The sequence below is a fragment of the Rhipicephalus sanguineus genome, chromosome 3, assembly GCF_013339695.2.
Source record: "Rhipicephalus sanguineus isolate Rsan-2018 chromosome 3, BIME_Rsan_1.4, whole genome shotgun sequence".
Taxonomy (NCBI): Eukaryota; Metazoa; Arthropoda; class Arachnida; order Ixodida; family Ixodidae; genus Rhipicephalus; species Rhipicephalus sanguineus.
Genome location: NC_051178.1, coordinates 147413635 through 147428542, shown reverse-complemented (window position 1 = coordinate 147428542; position 14908 = coordinate 147413635). Strand labels below are relative to the sequence as shown.

At 50.8% G+C, this 14908-nt stretch overlaps 1 protein-coding gene across 1 annotated transcript in view; it reads right to left on the bottom strand.

Moving 5' to 3' along the window:
* Positions 1 to 235: 235 nt before the first annotated feature.
* Positions 236 to 14908, bottom strand: part of LOC119387412 (transcription factor Sp9) — a 68593-nt gene continuing 53920 nt past the window's right edge. Inside the window, exons 3-5 of the mRNA XM_037654799.2 lie at positions 6640 to 6898; positions 4994 to 5516; positions 236 to 4244 (exon numbers count right to left, since the gene is read on the bottom strand). Of these exons, the coding sequence (XP_037510727.1) occupies positions 3668 to 4244; positions 4994 to 5516; positions 6640 to 6898 (1359 nt within the window). The 3' untranslated portion in view covers positions 236 to 3667. The remainder of the gene's footprint in view (positions 4245 to 4993; positions 5517 to 6639; positions 6899 to 14908) is intronic.

The window sequence follows — 14908 nt, the reverse complement described above, 5'->3', positions numbered from 1 at the left end:
TGTCCCGTGATCACGATTTTTTGCATCACTCGTGTTGATGCCGCCTACGCCGACGGTCACTTCTCTCGTTTGATGAGGAATATAAGACTTTCGCCTTAATATTTTGAATTGTGCAAGGCAATAGGATGGCATAAATGTACTCACGCCCTTCGCTATATATAGAAAAAGAGGGTGCACGGAATGCGACCTTCACACGCTTGAAGCAGAAGAATGACCACAAGACTCGCAATTCTGTAGGAACATGCTCGTCTGCATTTGCCTTTCTTTTTATTTCTTTTGTCAATAGCACTGGACTCGTCACCGTAAGGAATTACAGTAAAAAAAAAATACTGGAAACAAGAAAACAAAAAAAGCGTCTAAACGCTCCTTGAAAGCTGAGCGCATGCGAAAAAAAAATCTTTTTTATGCTATTAACCAATCGGTTTAAGGAGTCACAACAACGACACGAACGGTCAAGGAAATTACACATTTGTTACATTTTTTTTTCGCGGTTGGGATGGCACCACTTTCCGAAGTCAAGTCAATGCTTACACAAGTGACTAACCAGGCACAGCCATTTCACAAGTTTATCTCAAAGCAAAACTTTGCTACGACGGAAGCAGTTCAGAGCTGAAGTTCCATGTCTGCCTTTTCTTTTTCTTTTTTTTTTATACGAGAATATCCATCAAAATTCACGCCTCCGCTCTCCATTACACCACGTGTGAGGCGTCCTTGCTTCAAATTCAGATTTAAAGAAGTTCGATAAACGTACAAATTTTCACGGCGACTGTTACGAGGCTATATTTGTAAATGACGTCTTCGGCACAATCGGGTGTATCGCACGTGTCGTAAAATCGACAGTTTCATCAAGAGATGTAACACAGACATTCATAGACCCTGTGAGCAGCGAAGAAGCTCAACGCACTTGCAAACTGAAACTGCCCGGAGCGATAACAGCCGTTTAGCATTGCAATGAACGGGGCTAGTTGGTGAACGTTCATGATTCTTTTGCGCTCTGTAATTAGACTGCAGTGTAATACTAAGTGCCAGTGCAATACTAAACACAATACAATCAAAATGAGAACCAGCTATTACTCCAATGTTTTGCGAACGTGACACTTCAGGGTTCAGACTCATTCAATTTCAACGGCCTGGATTCTTAATTAAGCGGTGGTGCAAATACTGAAATTGAGTTGCTAGCTTGGGCCCAGTTGGATTACTAAACAGATATGACCACTGCTTTGGCACTGCGCCATTTTCCTTTCAATGATCCCATTCGGAACAGCAGGTTCCATTCGCATATTTATCGTTGCTACATAAGCGTAACAGATCTTCCAGTGGAACTACGATAACACTTACCAGCAAAGAACAATATGAACGTTTTTAGTTCCGATAGTCCGTGAAGCAGTGCACGGAAGATAGAGAAAACTTGAGTTTTTGTGTGTATGTGTTTGTTTTTTCGCTTCGTGACAGTTTTACATCGCTTCACTCCAGCCCCGCTTTCCGCCGAAACAGCGTGCGTCACCATGTAATCACGTGAACAATGGCGCCAGTCTCTGCTAAGAATCGCTCTTCGAGTGCGCTCCAGAATCACACTCCATCTTTACACAGAGAGCACGTTCACTGCAGTTCGAATATCCGGGACTAATTTTTTTTTTTCGCTTGTTATAACGTTCATAATGCACACGCAAGACACACACACGACACGAGAAGACGTCGAGAGACAACCGTTTAAAAAAAGTGGGCGAAAAAAAAATGTACAATTGCACAGAGTTCTTTCCTTTGTTGAGTCACTATGTACAACGTCCTAGATCACTGAAAACCCGTGGCAGAACTCTTTTAGTCCCATAGTCTCTTCATTGAAGAAAGACTCGCACTGTAGTACAATATAAAGCTCGACGACAATATCATTTTTTTTTTACTAATAGCACAAGAAAAGTTATGGGTCGCCGCGCGTGAAATTCGCGCGATTTAAGACCTCCTACTAGCTGAGCGATTCTTCGCGCGCACACATTATTAAAGGGACGAACGCTTTCGCGTACATCGTCGCCTAAAGAAAAAAAAAAAGACACCTATTTCGCGCGCAGTACACACACACAATCACACACCACGAAGTATAGTAGTTTCCATCGCGCAGATGCTGCACAGTGTTGCCAGTAGTTCGAAAGTCACGAGGCACACACGGAGTCGGCTTGACAGGAAGGCGACGTATGGCAAACGATGCTCGCTTTCTCTCTTCTGCTATGGCTCGTGTCTTTCATACGCGGCTTGGTGATGCCGGCGTCACCCGCCAGGTGACTTGGGGCGCACCGCGAGGCTGTTACAGTCACTTCCAAAACATGATCACGAAACCAATTGTGAAAACCAGTTTCCCTTATTTTTTTCGGAGCTTCGACTGTAATTCACTAATCATCATCAGATCGACTTCTCTGGAAAGGCTCTTGCAGAACCATTATCGGTCACATACAGCGCAAGTGGGAACACCGGACATCGTGTGACAGCTTTCGAATTTTGACGGATGTTCAGTTCAAGAATTTTTTTCAAACTTAGGATTCGAGGGCTTCAGTGTCAAGGAAAACGCTTGAGCCAGTGAATAGGGGACCGACATTCTACGTTCATCATATGCTCCACACAGAGAAATCACACGTTAAACATGAAGCCGAATTTAACTAATAAACGCAGCAAGAAAGGTAATCTGGTTTGAAATAGCGACAGCTTAGGCAAACTAGCGCAAATTTTAAAACCTCTAATGAAAAATTGGTCCTGAATGTGTTTTATTGAACATCCAGACGCAAATAAACTATTCAAAATCCATGAATGACCTGCCGGAAAATTACGAAAGTTAAGTGTCAATTAGTGTTAATTGGAAATGTAACCGTTTCCCATAATCGCGCGTTCACGGGTGTTACCAGCGTTGCAAACAGCCCACATGATCAATGCCCCATCCCAACCAAGTCTTTCAGTTCCAGTAGCTCCTTGTTCTTCGCAGACAGCCGAAGCGCAGAGTACAAGCCACCAGCGTGCCGACGCAAACCGGCAAAGAAAGCTGCCCGCACACAGCGCACCACACAACATCCGCGGGACGTCTTAGGACGCCCGCTGCACCGTCGCACAGGTCCGTCGGCCCTTCGCCCTCCCTCTCCAGAGCACGGCACGGATGGTTCTCCGGAGTGCTGCAGCCACCGACAGGCCCTTCGTACAAGCGCCGACGCACCCCAGGGCGCACCAGGACGCGCTGACAACGCCGCTGCCGCCGACCGTACACTCACTACACCCGTTGTTGTATATCGGTGGCGAGGACACCACACCGCATCGGAGACTAGCGCGTTGCTGCTGTTTCACTCGAGCTCTGGCCCTTGCATAAAAGAGCCTCGGTTGTAAAAGGACAGACGAGGTCCTAAACAAAAATTTAGAGACGCTCTTTAAGGAACGCCATAGTCACCGGTCAAATCCATCGTCGAATCGTTTTCTACGACTCTTCTAATTCCATGTGGTATACTCTGCACGGAGTGACGACTAAATAGTCAAAATAAACACGTCCTTGACTAACGCTGTGGGGCTCTCGTGAAGGTGGCCCCTGGCATCCTCATTGAATAATGTGGAGGGAAACGGGCGGCCATCGAAATGACCGTTTGGCATATTCGAGTGAAACAGCAGCAGCAATGCCGTCTCGCAGCATGCATGTCCTCTACTTGTGTCGGTGGGCGTCGGCCGGATGCGGAGCGACGTGCGCGCCTAGGACTCCTAGGGGCACGTGCGGCGGAGGCGGCGGGCCCAGGGCGAGGCCCTGGGACAGGCTGCCCGAGCCCAGCTGTGAGGGCGGCAGGCCTCCCATCGGATGGGGCGCCTCGCTCTGCGAGTTGTCCGAGTCCGAGCAGGATCCCGAGGAGGAGCCCTTCTTGTCGCCCGACGATCCGCCGCCGTTGTGCGTCTTGACGTGCTTGCTGAGGTGGTCGGAGCGCATGAAGCGCTTGTTGCAGACGGGGCAGGCGAAGCGCTTCTCGCCCGTGTGCGTGCGCAGGTGGCGCTGCAGCTCGTCGGACCGCGTGAACCGCTTGCCGCAGAAGAGCCAGTTGCAGACGAAAGGTCGCTCGCCTGTGTGCCAGCGCAGGTGCGCCTTGAGGTGCGACGTCTTGCCGTACACCTTGCCGCAGCCCGGGATGTGGCACGAGTGGATGTTCTTCTTGCGCAGGTGGGCCCCGGCGGGTCCGAGCCGCTCGGCCTCTTGGCAGTTGGGGCAGTCGCAGGTCGCCCGGCCCGTGTACCTGCGAGCCATGCTGCGTCGTCACAGGGGTGGTTGGAAAGCGAACCAGGACGCGTGTACACTGTCTCGACAGGCTCCAATACAGTTAGAGATACTGCCACAACAATGCTCATAATTACTGATAATTAATAACAATTATTGCAGGGTGAACTGCTTAATGACCTAATGGTATGGTCAGCCAAAGCCACGCTAATATCTCATCAAACAGCGCAGGCACTTGAACGATATGTGCTGCTCTTCAAGACATACCAAGGCAATATAGGCATCTTCTCTCTGACGATTGCAGAACAATTGACCATGAATGATAAATAGGCACTGCCAAAGTTTAATAGTAGCATTCGTCTCATGCAAAATATTTCACAGAGCACTAAGAGTAGCAGTGCAAGGTGCCTTGAAAGACTAAACAGAATTTTCAGCACGCGCGAACGACTGTATAAGAGGCATTGCATGAAAATCCACCAGTCTTAATCACACTACATGCGAATACTTGCCAGACGCCTTAATTGAACCATAAGTCGAAGACCAACGAAAGAAGCACACGCACAAGAAAGATGGAGCACACCTGCAGGTTAATGACCGTCATGCGTACTCCTCATTTTCTTGATGTGTTTGTATGCGTATTAGTGGTATTCGTCATAGTTTTTTACGTGTCAACCCGACCAGTAGTTCGGCCTACTTGCTTTAAACGAAAGTACGAGTGAGAAGACCAATACGTGCGGCGGCAGATGAACGCACAAGCGCGACACTCACCTCCGCTGTGACCGCGGAGAGGAGGCGGCGACCTGCGGCAGCGCCGGCTGCGCCAGCGAGAACGGCGACGCGACGCCGGGGGCACCCTGGCCAGGAAGCATCGACTTGTACGTGTCCTGCAGCAGAGGGGAGGAGCCGAGCAGCGGGCTGCCGGCCAGGCCCGAGCCGAGACCGTAGTCGGAGCTGGCGGCGGCCGCGGCCGCGTACGCGTTGGGCAGCTGCGAGTGGCCGGTGGCGTCCAGCCACGAGCCGCCGGCGCCCACCTCCCACCAGGGGGACGAGTTGAACGCGTTGGCTGCCTCGGGCTTGATGTGCGCCGCCGCCGCGTACGGCCAGTTGTCGCAGTAAGCGTGGGAATACATGCGGCCCAGGGGTTCCACCTTGGCCAGGAGGGAGTCGCTGGCCGCGCCAGCTGAGGACACTCCGGTCGTGGCGGCAGCAGAGACTCCCGGGTAGAAGAGTGACTCGGACGGGTAGCTGCACGGCGTCGTGGTCGCCGTCGTCACGGAGCCACTGGAAACCACTGAGCATGCGTATAAATCACACGTGGTTAGACATCTGCCGCACGTGCATGGTTGTTACATAATCACTTTGCATTGTTTGTGACGCCTTTGAAGACAGTGTGCTTCTGGGCCTCTTTCATTCACTTTCTATAACAGGATATGACGATGCCAGAGATTATGTCGACGATAATTTCTCGCCGAAATCAACTTGTCTCGAATAGAGGCTTTCCTTATCTAGATGCCGCATTTACTTCCATACTATCGCATTGGCTTATGTTGTCTAGGACTGCCTAACTAGTGGCTAACGCTGGCTCACTTTGTTTAATGCAGGCTAATATATATATATATATATATATATATATATATAGGTTAATGTCGGCTATACGCTGTTATAACATCAACATTGTCTTCATCAATGTAAATCCACTGGGTTACTTAAATACCAATTTTCTTTCTCTAATTTCGATTTTGGCAAACCCTGGCGGCTGTAAACATGGCACAGGGAACAGCTTGACCCGAGTGAAAAGCCACGACGTTTTCTGTTGTTCGACGCAATTCTTACAAAGTACAAAAGTGCGCCACGTGGTACGATTTGTAAAAGCAGTCTTTGACGGAATCAGAAGTACTTTGTGGGGTTTCATAATCGTAGAAAATTTCGACAATGTGTGATTTAAAAAAAAAAGACGGGCAATAAAATTCGCGTTTCACTGACTTACTAAAAACACCATAGCTATTCAAAGGGCTTAGGCTATTAAGTTACAGTCGTTAGACAACTAATTGGTGATTGTATTAATAGCTTGCATGTGACGTCAGGGACGCAGGTTCTTAATGTACTGGTACCATAGCATGGCGGCTTGGGTGACGTCAAGGAAAATAATCACGTGGTGGTTAACCCTTTTTCAATGTGATAACGACGCCGCTGGAACGTTCTTGGCCTATGAGCATCTATAACGTAATACCTTCACGTAGTTTTCTGGTAACATTGAACGTAACATCACAAACAGCGCGTCCCCTCACGTTGGTACTCCAACATGGCGGATTCACCGAAGTCTGTGCAAGCCATCTATTGTATAATCGACGAGTTATTCATTCATCCTGACCGGACGTCAATGTAGGTGGACTATGCCATCAGGCTCCGCATACCTGGCGTCCTCTGGTGGTTGTGTTGGTAAGGCGAGGAGCCCGAGTGCGCCAGCCTCGGGTGCTGCTGTCCGAGTGCGGACGCCGACGAGGTTTGCAGCTGCGGCGGAGGCGTCGAGGAGCTGTTGCCCTGCGGCGCGGCCTTCTTCCAGGGGTGGAAGCCCTTGCCCACAGCCGCGTCCGCCAGTGGCGGAGGGCTCTTACTGGCCAGCTTGTTGCACTGAGCCGCCAGCATGGCCAGGGGCGTGCCGCCCGGCCGCTCCTGCAAGTACAAATGGCAACGTCAGCACGTCCGCGGACACCGTTGATTCTTGCAACAAAACGTGAGCACCAGAGTCAGTTTAATATAAACGTTCATTCCGTGTGGTTCTACTCCTTCCGCGCCACCCATTCTTAATGGCAAGTCGGTCCTAACGACGACAAAGCTGGAGGTGGCTTGGACCTCCGACATTGACCTGGCCCTAACAGCAGATGGCCTCGTGCTGCAAGTACCTTCCACAGCACAACGCTCGTTTCGCGTAAGCCTAAGATTATAAAACAGCCTGCTATACTTGTACGTGCCGAAGAAGAAGAGGAATACGATTGCACGAAGCATTCATATATTGGAAATTTAGGGACATACATGCATCATACATCCCTTTACTTCTCGTCCGTGTCTTTTGTGCGCAACCCATGAATCAGTAACGACCCACCCAGCTTTCTTGATTTTTTTTGTCTTTTTTAATTTGTAGGATTATCAGCGAGTAAATAAGCCGTGCGAGCTGCAAACTTGAGTCCAGAAGTTCCTCTCACTTGAGCGTAACCTTCGCGCTTTGCAAGAATATTCCTAGCGATGTATTTCGGGCAACTTAATAGAGAGACACAGGTTCATGCTGCGCCTCACACACACACAGTTGAAGGGTTCATGCCCTAAGACGCGTCGTACTGCTTGCGAGATAATGGTTAGAGTCATATGAATTAGCATAAAGACGTATACTGAGTGAGTGCAGTATATAGTTGCTGACAGGAGAACTGAGAAGCTGGCTCTACCGCAATTAAACAAATTCTTGTGGAGAAGCACCGTGTGATTGTAAACAAAGACGATAAAAATAAGAAAACAGAAGAGAAAGAAAAATGAGAATAAATAACGTAATGCGCGAGCACCAAATTAGACGGAACTGGAAGCAGACTGGCCCTGCTATGGCGGTAACAACTAAATCTATGACACTAAAGAACGTTCCTGTTCACCTAGTGACGTTCACCGCACGCCAGCGAACAAAGAGGCAAAAACTGCTTCAAGTTACTGCGCGCATTCCGCAACGAGGCTTTAATGTACGCGACACTTTAGAAGTCCTCATCGCGTGTCATAGCAAAAAAAGTGTGGCATCCTTGCGCACTGTCTCAAATCATTCTGGCAATGCTACTAATTCACAAAGGAAGTCCTATATTTTATGCTATCAGCCATCATCTTTGTAATGTACAACACCAGAGCTATGATTGAACCAGAAGAAGCACTTCGTGTTGCTCACCTCCTTATACGCAATGCATCGTGTAAAGTATTCTAGGTCAATCCAACGCCAAGGTTGGAGTGCCGACCTGTCAGTTTCATACGCGAGAATGCAAAGGGTCTTAGGTACGGTTAGGCCCATTGTCAACGCAGGGTTATTGAGGCAGTGAAGAAAACGATTTAACGAGGCGAGAAAATATTTTATTATATCATTATAAGGAGTTGCTTACCAACTGTAATATTTCACTGTAGCGTAGCATACTTAGTCTTGCACAATTTAACAGGCCACGCTCGGGCAGATAGATTGCCGGTATATTATTGCACGCAAAATCGGTCTGCACCAGTTCGCACCATTCTCGTGTTTCTTCCCCATCACTGTTGTTTCACTCGAGAACAGTCCATCTGTAAGAATTTCTGTTCTCTTAATAAAGGTAATAGGGTATGAAAAGGCATGCAGTGGAACATGCTCATAAGCTTTGAATCGATGAATCCTAAGGTGCAGCCACCGACTGTCATCAAACCTTGTTGCGAAGCATTGGGATTGCAGCTTTCCGAGCCCTACGCTCTCTTTAAGAAAGTGCGAGCTCTTGCGCTACCCATGCTAACCACAACAAAAGTGCATCTTTTCTTTCTGCGCAAGTTCTCAGGCTGCCTATAGTGACAGGTGCTAATCACGTTATGTTCGGTCAGTGAACCGCAACTCGACAGGACAGCGACGGGTACTTTACCTGCGCAACCGCCAAAGACGGCAAGAGCGCATTAGTATGACAACAACGGCCTATTGGTCATGTATGTCCCCAAAATGAGCGCGGAGACCGAAAGGCAAAGAGCAGCGAAAGCGAGTTCCGCGTAAAAAGAGTAGGGTGTCGCACCCCGCTGTGACGGGCCCAGAAACCGCCACCGCAGGGGCACAGCTCTGCAGAGCAGCGGTGTATAGCGGTGCGGCGGCTTCACAGAGCCAATGCGCCGCGCATCGTTCTCGAACCCCCGCCGGCGTTTGGCCACCGAAGGCAAAAGCTGTCGTCGCCGCCGCCTTTGCATGCACCGCTGCCGCCGCGTGGAACATGTGGCCGCGGCAGAGGAGCGCGTACGCTTCAGCTGTCGCGCACTACCTGTCCCGCTGAGGCGGCATGTCACACACGGTCCTGAAAAGGGGCCGCCGTTCCGGCAACTTCTATCCCTTCCCCGTGCACAGCTCTACGCTCCTCCGGACATACACCCTCCGTTTTCGCGCTCCCGATCCATCGCGGCTTGAGCGCGGGTGAAGCTAAACGCTCCCTTCTCCATCTCGTACAGCGGGACGCGCACACACGCACATTTACTACTTCGTGTACAGTAGGAGACGAACAGAAGAATTTTTCACGGCTTCTCCAACCAGCGAGTGGTGGGGACTCGACAGAAAGGGGGAACGGCGTGCACGAAGGGACGCGGTGATGGCGGCGGCAGCTAGAACGGGGCTGTGGACAAGCGACGGCACACCACCATTCACGGCGGCGGGGAAAACTGTCAGCCCAACAGCTGTTTAGTGCTGAATTACAGCCTCTCCCCCTCTCTCTCCGGTGCGGGTGACCCCGAGCGCGGACGATGCGCGCACGCCGCGCCGCATCCGCACCCCGCGACTGTCCGGACGCTCGGTCGTCGCCACTGAGGGGAAACAACTGCACGTCGGCTGCTCCTGCATGCAGCGGGTGATGAGGACGCGCGCTAACGGAAAGGACCGCTTAAGGGCTCCCCTGACCACTGGTGCAAAGCGGCTTAAACGGAGTAATGGATAAGTGACCGTTACGCGCACCATCGCCTTTTCTTTCTTCTATTGTGAACTGCGAGGGAAGAAAATTTGTAAACAGGTTCTCATGCGGATCAATCACTTAGCTCGTACATTTGCATTGTGAATTACACATGCGAGTTCCTCGTTTAGGAACACTTGTAGATGTAAGTGTCCTGTCATGTGTCCGTTGATTTCTGTGAACGCATTCAAAACGAAGTCTAAACGTATGAATTAACTGAAGCTGTTCTATAGGTCTGCAAGATACAAGCTAGAGGCTGAAGCCTCTAAGCTGAGTGTACTGCTATCTTCCCCAAAATATTAAGCGAGTGAGCTCCCTTGTTGGCTTACGAGACGAGCGCACAAAAGGTTCTTTGTTACGTGTGCACGTTCACGGAAGAATCCCGAAGGGGTCCTAACCTTAACCCTCCCGCCACCCCCACCCCCCCAAACACACACACACACCTGATTTTTTAATGTACAAGCTTAGCATGGGTGTCGACGCCCGATACTCGGATTTGGGTGTCAGACTTCAGGTATCGGGCCTGGTCATATTGGCAAACTGCGAGGCAGCGAAAGCATTATTTGCCCAACAATCCTAGCGCTTGATTTCGGACATATGGTCGGCTATATGAATAGCTAGCAGTAAAGAGGACGCACTATGCTGCCTTTGATTTCACACTAACTGATAAAGCGAGGGACTAATGAGTGCGCCCGTGCTCCAACAATCCAAATACATCACCGAAGCTATAGAACGTGGGTTTTTACGCACAGGTAAGCACTTACGCAACGCGTATACCGCGGCAAGAAAGAACTGCCCTCGTTCTGGTCGAGCTGCAAGCAGTATACTGCTCCAAAGCGGGGCGGCCGCGCTCTCAAGCCCACCGCTTTCAAAGGGCGCCCTTTCTCTACGGTCTTCAGGCAGCTGCAATATCAGGGGCACACTGGCCCCCACCCGCCAAACAAGGACCTAGTGCCGGGCTCACCCCCTCTTAACCCACGGCTATTGCCCGCAAAGGGCAAAGCGCGGAGGCCCCCACTAAAGAGGCGCGGAGTAGCAGGCCCGAAGCCCTTGGCTGCTGACAAAGTTGAACACGCTGCATTACACCCCGACAACAAGCCGCAGCGACTTGCAAGCCCTAAACCGCAGCGGGGCCCGGACAGTCCGCCTCTTTCACTAACGCCCGCTCTCTATTCTTCGCGGACTCAAAACACCTTGGCGTATAGCGCCGCGGACACGCATGCGTTCCGGAGAGCCTAGCGCAGATCAAAAGGAGGGCTATAGCAGAATTGGGTGGAAGGCTGGTGGGGGATAGCGAGCGCTCACTGGCCGACGCATGCGCATGTCCACAGGCGCGCGCACAGAAAGCGAGCGACGCGGCTGCTTTGCCTTTCGGGAGCTCCAAGTCGAATGATGGACGACACGCCGCCGCCACGGAAGGTGACTCCATTCTGGGGAATCGCGCGGAGTACAGGGGGGAACGAACGCTACAATGAGCTAGAAGTGCCAAAGAGCCCGGCACGCCAAACGTAGCGAACCACAGAAGGGCCTCCCTATATAGATAGAAATGAGGAAGCAAAGAAGGTGAGCAAAAGGAACAATCAGCGCTTCCCTTATGCGACGAAATCGCGAGGCTATGACGCCGCGAAAAAGCATCGCCAGGAGCTTTAATGCAGCTCAGGAGTGCCGCCGGGACAACGCGCTCAGACCAGTGCCTCAGTCCAGGTCCAAGCAAATAGTGACACGACCACGGTGCCTTACAAGAGAGGTGACGACGCCATATTCAAGTTAAAATGTGTTGGTGGGGAGGAAGACTCACTGTGAAGGAGGAAAAATGCGAGCCTGAATGGGAGGAAGAGGGGCGAACCCCCGAGGAAGAAGGGAAGGATCCTGCAGTATTCTTGCGCCTCGGTGCGAAGCTCGGTACGGGGGCTCGAGGGGTACCTAGCGCGCTATTTATTTACGCGCTGAAAAGTTTAGCGGCTCCGTGAAGAAAGCGAGCAACGAGGCCCCATTTCGCTTCTCCCTTTTCACACCATCGCGCGTAGTTACTCTCTCCTCTCATGGGTGCGTCTTTCCTGGAGCCGTTTTTTTCTCTCTCTCTCTCTCTCTCTCTCTCTCTCTTTTTCTGTGTATTCGTGTTTCCTCTATCTGCCCACTCTCCATTTATGTCACCTTCGGCACCTTCAAATGGCCGCGACGCCTCTGTGGACATGCTCCCCCGCGGAGGCTGCATCTTTTCGCTGCCGCCGCCGCCGCCTCCGATACAAGAGCTCCTACACGTTCGCACACACGAGCACGTACGGGCACAGTGATACACAAAAACGCGCGCGTGCGCGTATGCTGCTTCTGTGCGACTCTGTCCCGCCGCCGGCTTCCTCTACGCGTTTATCCTCCGTTCTGCCGCGCGCCCTTTCTCTCTATTGTCCGGGTCGGTGGCCTCCCTTTCTCATTGTTAGAGGCGGCGCGACGCGTAACCCCTGCAAAGACAATCAATCCATCACGCGGCGACCGCGGCTACACAGCAAAAAAGGCGGCGAGAGCAAGAACTCAACAGGCGCGCAAACACGGCCACAATGCGGATTCATCGCGGCCTCTTGTGCGCGTCCCGAAGAATATCGGAGCAAGCGAGGAGTTGTCGGGGCAGCGGTGCTCAACTCGGATGCGCTCGATATCCTCTCGTAGTACTTCCTTACTTCCTTCCGACCGCTTCTTCCGCGCCCTTATACTGCTGCTTCCGCTTTCATAAATTTTCTCTCTGGCCCCCCTTTTATTCTATTCTCGAGGCGAGTGAAAAGACTGGGCGCGCTCGGGTCCTCCCAGTCTCCTCCCTCCTAGACTCGAATCCCCATTTCACACCACCTCTTTTCTTTCATCTCACCGAGCACGCGCGGTATAAACACACACATAGAGCGGGTACCGAATGATCGCTCCCTGCTGTCGAATGCATGATTTTGGGCGACGGCTGGAAATCTTCCAGGCGTGAGCGCCAGAAGGTGGTTGGTGCTCGGGTCTTTTTCGCGGCGCGCTCACTGTCGAGGAGCATGCAGCAAGGTCAAGAGGTGTCGACTGCTAGTCGTGCGTGAGGTGTGTATACGCACTATGATGATGGCCTAAACACGAGTGATCGATCGTTATAGTGTGACTTACAATAAAGCTGAATCACATCGAAAAGTGTAAGTAATCGAACAAGTAATCAAGGCTGAAGGTGTGAGGCATGTGAAGGAGAAACGTACAGTGGGCTACGGCGGCTGTTACAGAGAGCCGCCGTAGAGTAATGATAAGCACACGGTTTGCTTGGGGCAGGGGAATGAATGACGTCTGTGGTTTTCTACATATATAGAAGAACGCGTGCAATGACAGCAGTGTTACATCTCGCCTCTGAACGACGCAATATGGAGGCCTTAAGATCACCATAGTCCGTGACACACCGGGCTCACTCTCTTTCTCTTTTTTCTCCCTGCACCCAGTGGCACCATTGTGCGCACGCAAGGCTGCATTTCGCCCTGCTACCTTCTTTCCACTGCCTTCATTGTAGACCTGCGTAATAACAATTGGGCGAAAAAAGGAAGCTTTCGGTGTTTTTTTTCTCCCTCTTCTTTTTTTCTCCTGCTCCTGTGTCACCCGGTTGCTCTCTCTTTTTCAAAGGCGCCACCCTTGATAAACTGAAAAGTACGCAGACGCACGCTAAACGAGCGATTTCAATGCCCACTACTTTAACGGGGCGTGTTCCGGCAGGGGATTCGGTGCGGCCCTAGACCTACTAACTCTGCGGTTCGCTGCTCCTGGGTCGAAATATTTGGAGGCTGGCGACAGATTTCGCGGTGAAAAAGAGAAAGAAGGAGAGAGAGAGAGGAGAGAGACACCAGGTCCCTTTTGCTCTCGTTGAGCTCTCTCTCTCTCTCTTACATTACTATTATATTTTTCTTCTGCGTAGGTTTTTCGCCTCCCATGGTCTACGAGATCGCGGTTTTGCTTTTGCCCGAGTGATTCCAGTATTCCCTTTTGGAATAAGGTTTGCCTTTCAGCTGAGAGCGTGTGCCCCCCGCGTGTGTCATAACACTGTGAGAGGGGCCACCATTGTTGACGACGTGATTAATGCTCCGCTGTCATTCGGCCTTCTGGCGGGCTCACAGTGCGACCGTTTTCCGTATCTCTGTGCTTTTTTTTTCTTTCGCCCTCAACCTCGGCGAGCTGCGCAGAACGTAAAAATACTGTCAAGAGGTAGTCCCATAGGCGTGTCAACGAGTCCCAAGTTGTGTCAACACGCTACACTCTTCAGTTGGCGTTGCCACTTGGATTTTCATTTCATGGCGGCACGCTCCTCGTGCTAAAAGGTAGCAAATGTCTCTAAACGGTACCGAATGTAAGCCTGGTTCCTATCATTCTATTTTCTGTCCTGCTGTGTTGTCTGCAAACTAATACAGCAGCGAGCAAATGGCTCACATGAGTTGCCGTGTGTACGCAAGAAATGTATTACAAAGGTTTTTGAGCAAGCATGTCGAACTCAAAAGCTACAACACCACCTAATCACAAAAAACAAGGTTTAGACAGTCTTGCCGAGTATACTTCATCACGACACATCTCCAACCTTGTGAGCTTCCTGTGTTTCTGAAGATATGCCGCAACGCCAGGAAATTATCTCATCATGCTCACTCGTCATATTTACTGGTAAGAGGCTGCATGCATGAGGCACGAATGGTAGTCCGATAGTTTTCGATTAGTGTGATCGGGTTCCAATTGCGCTTTTTACGAACAAGCCTTCAGATGCTACACTTAATCCAACTGAACGCTCAAGCCCCGCTTTCATTTTACTCATTCACAACTTATATGTAAAAATAACGCTCGCTTACAGACTGAGCTTCAGCGCTTGTGATCATGTCCTAGCATCTACTTACCGTATGTGTCACTGGCTGCTAACATCAGTCACCTGTGATACATCTAGCGACATAAATACATCATATACTTCATAACTGTGTTCGGCATGCTATACGGGGTAATTTCTCATCACTCCAGCCAC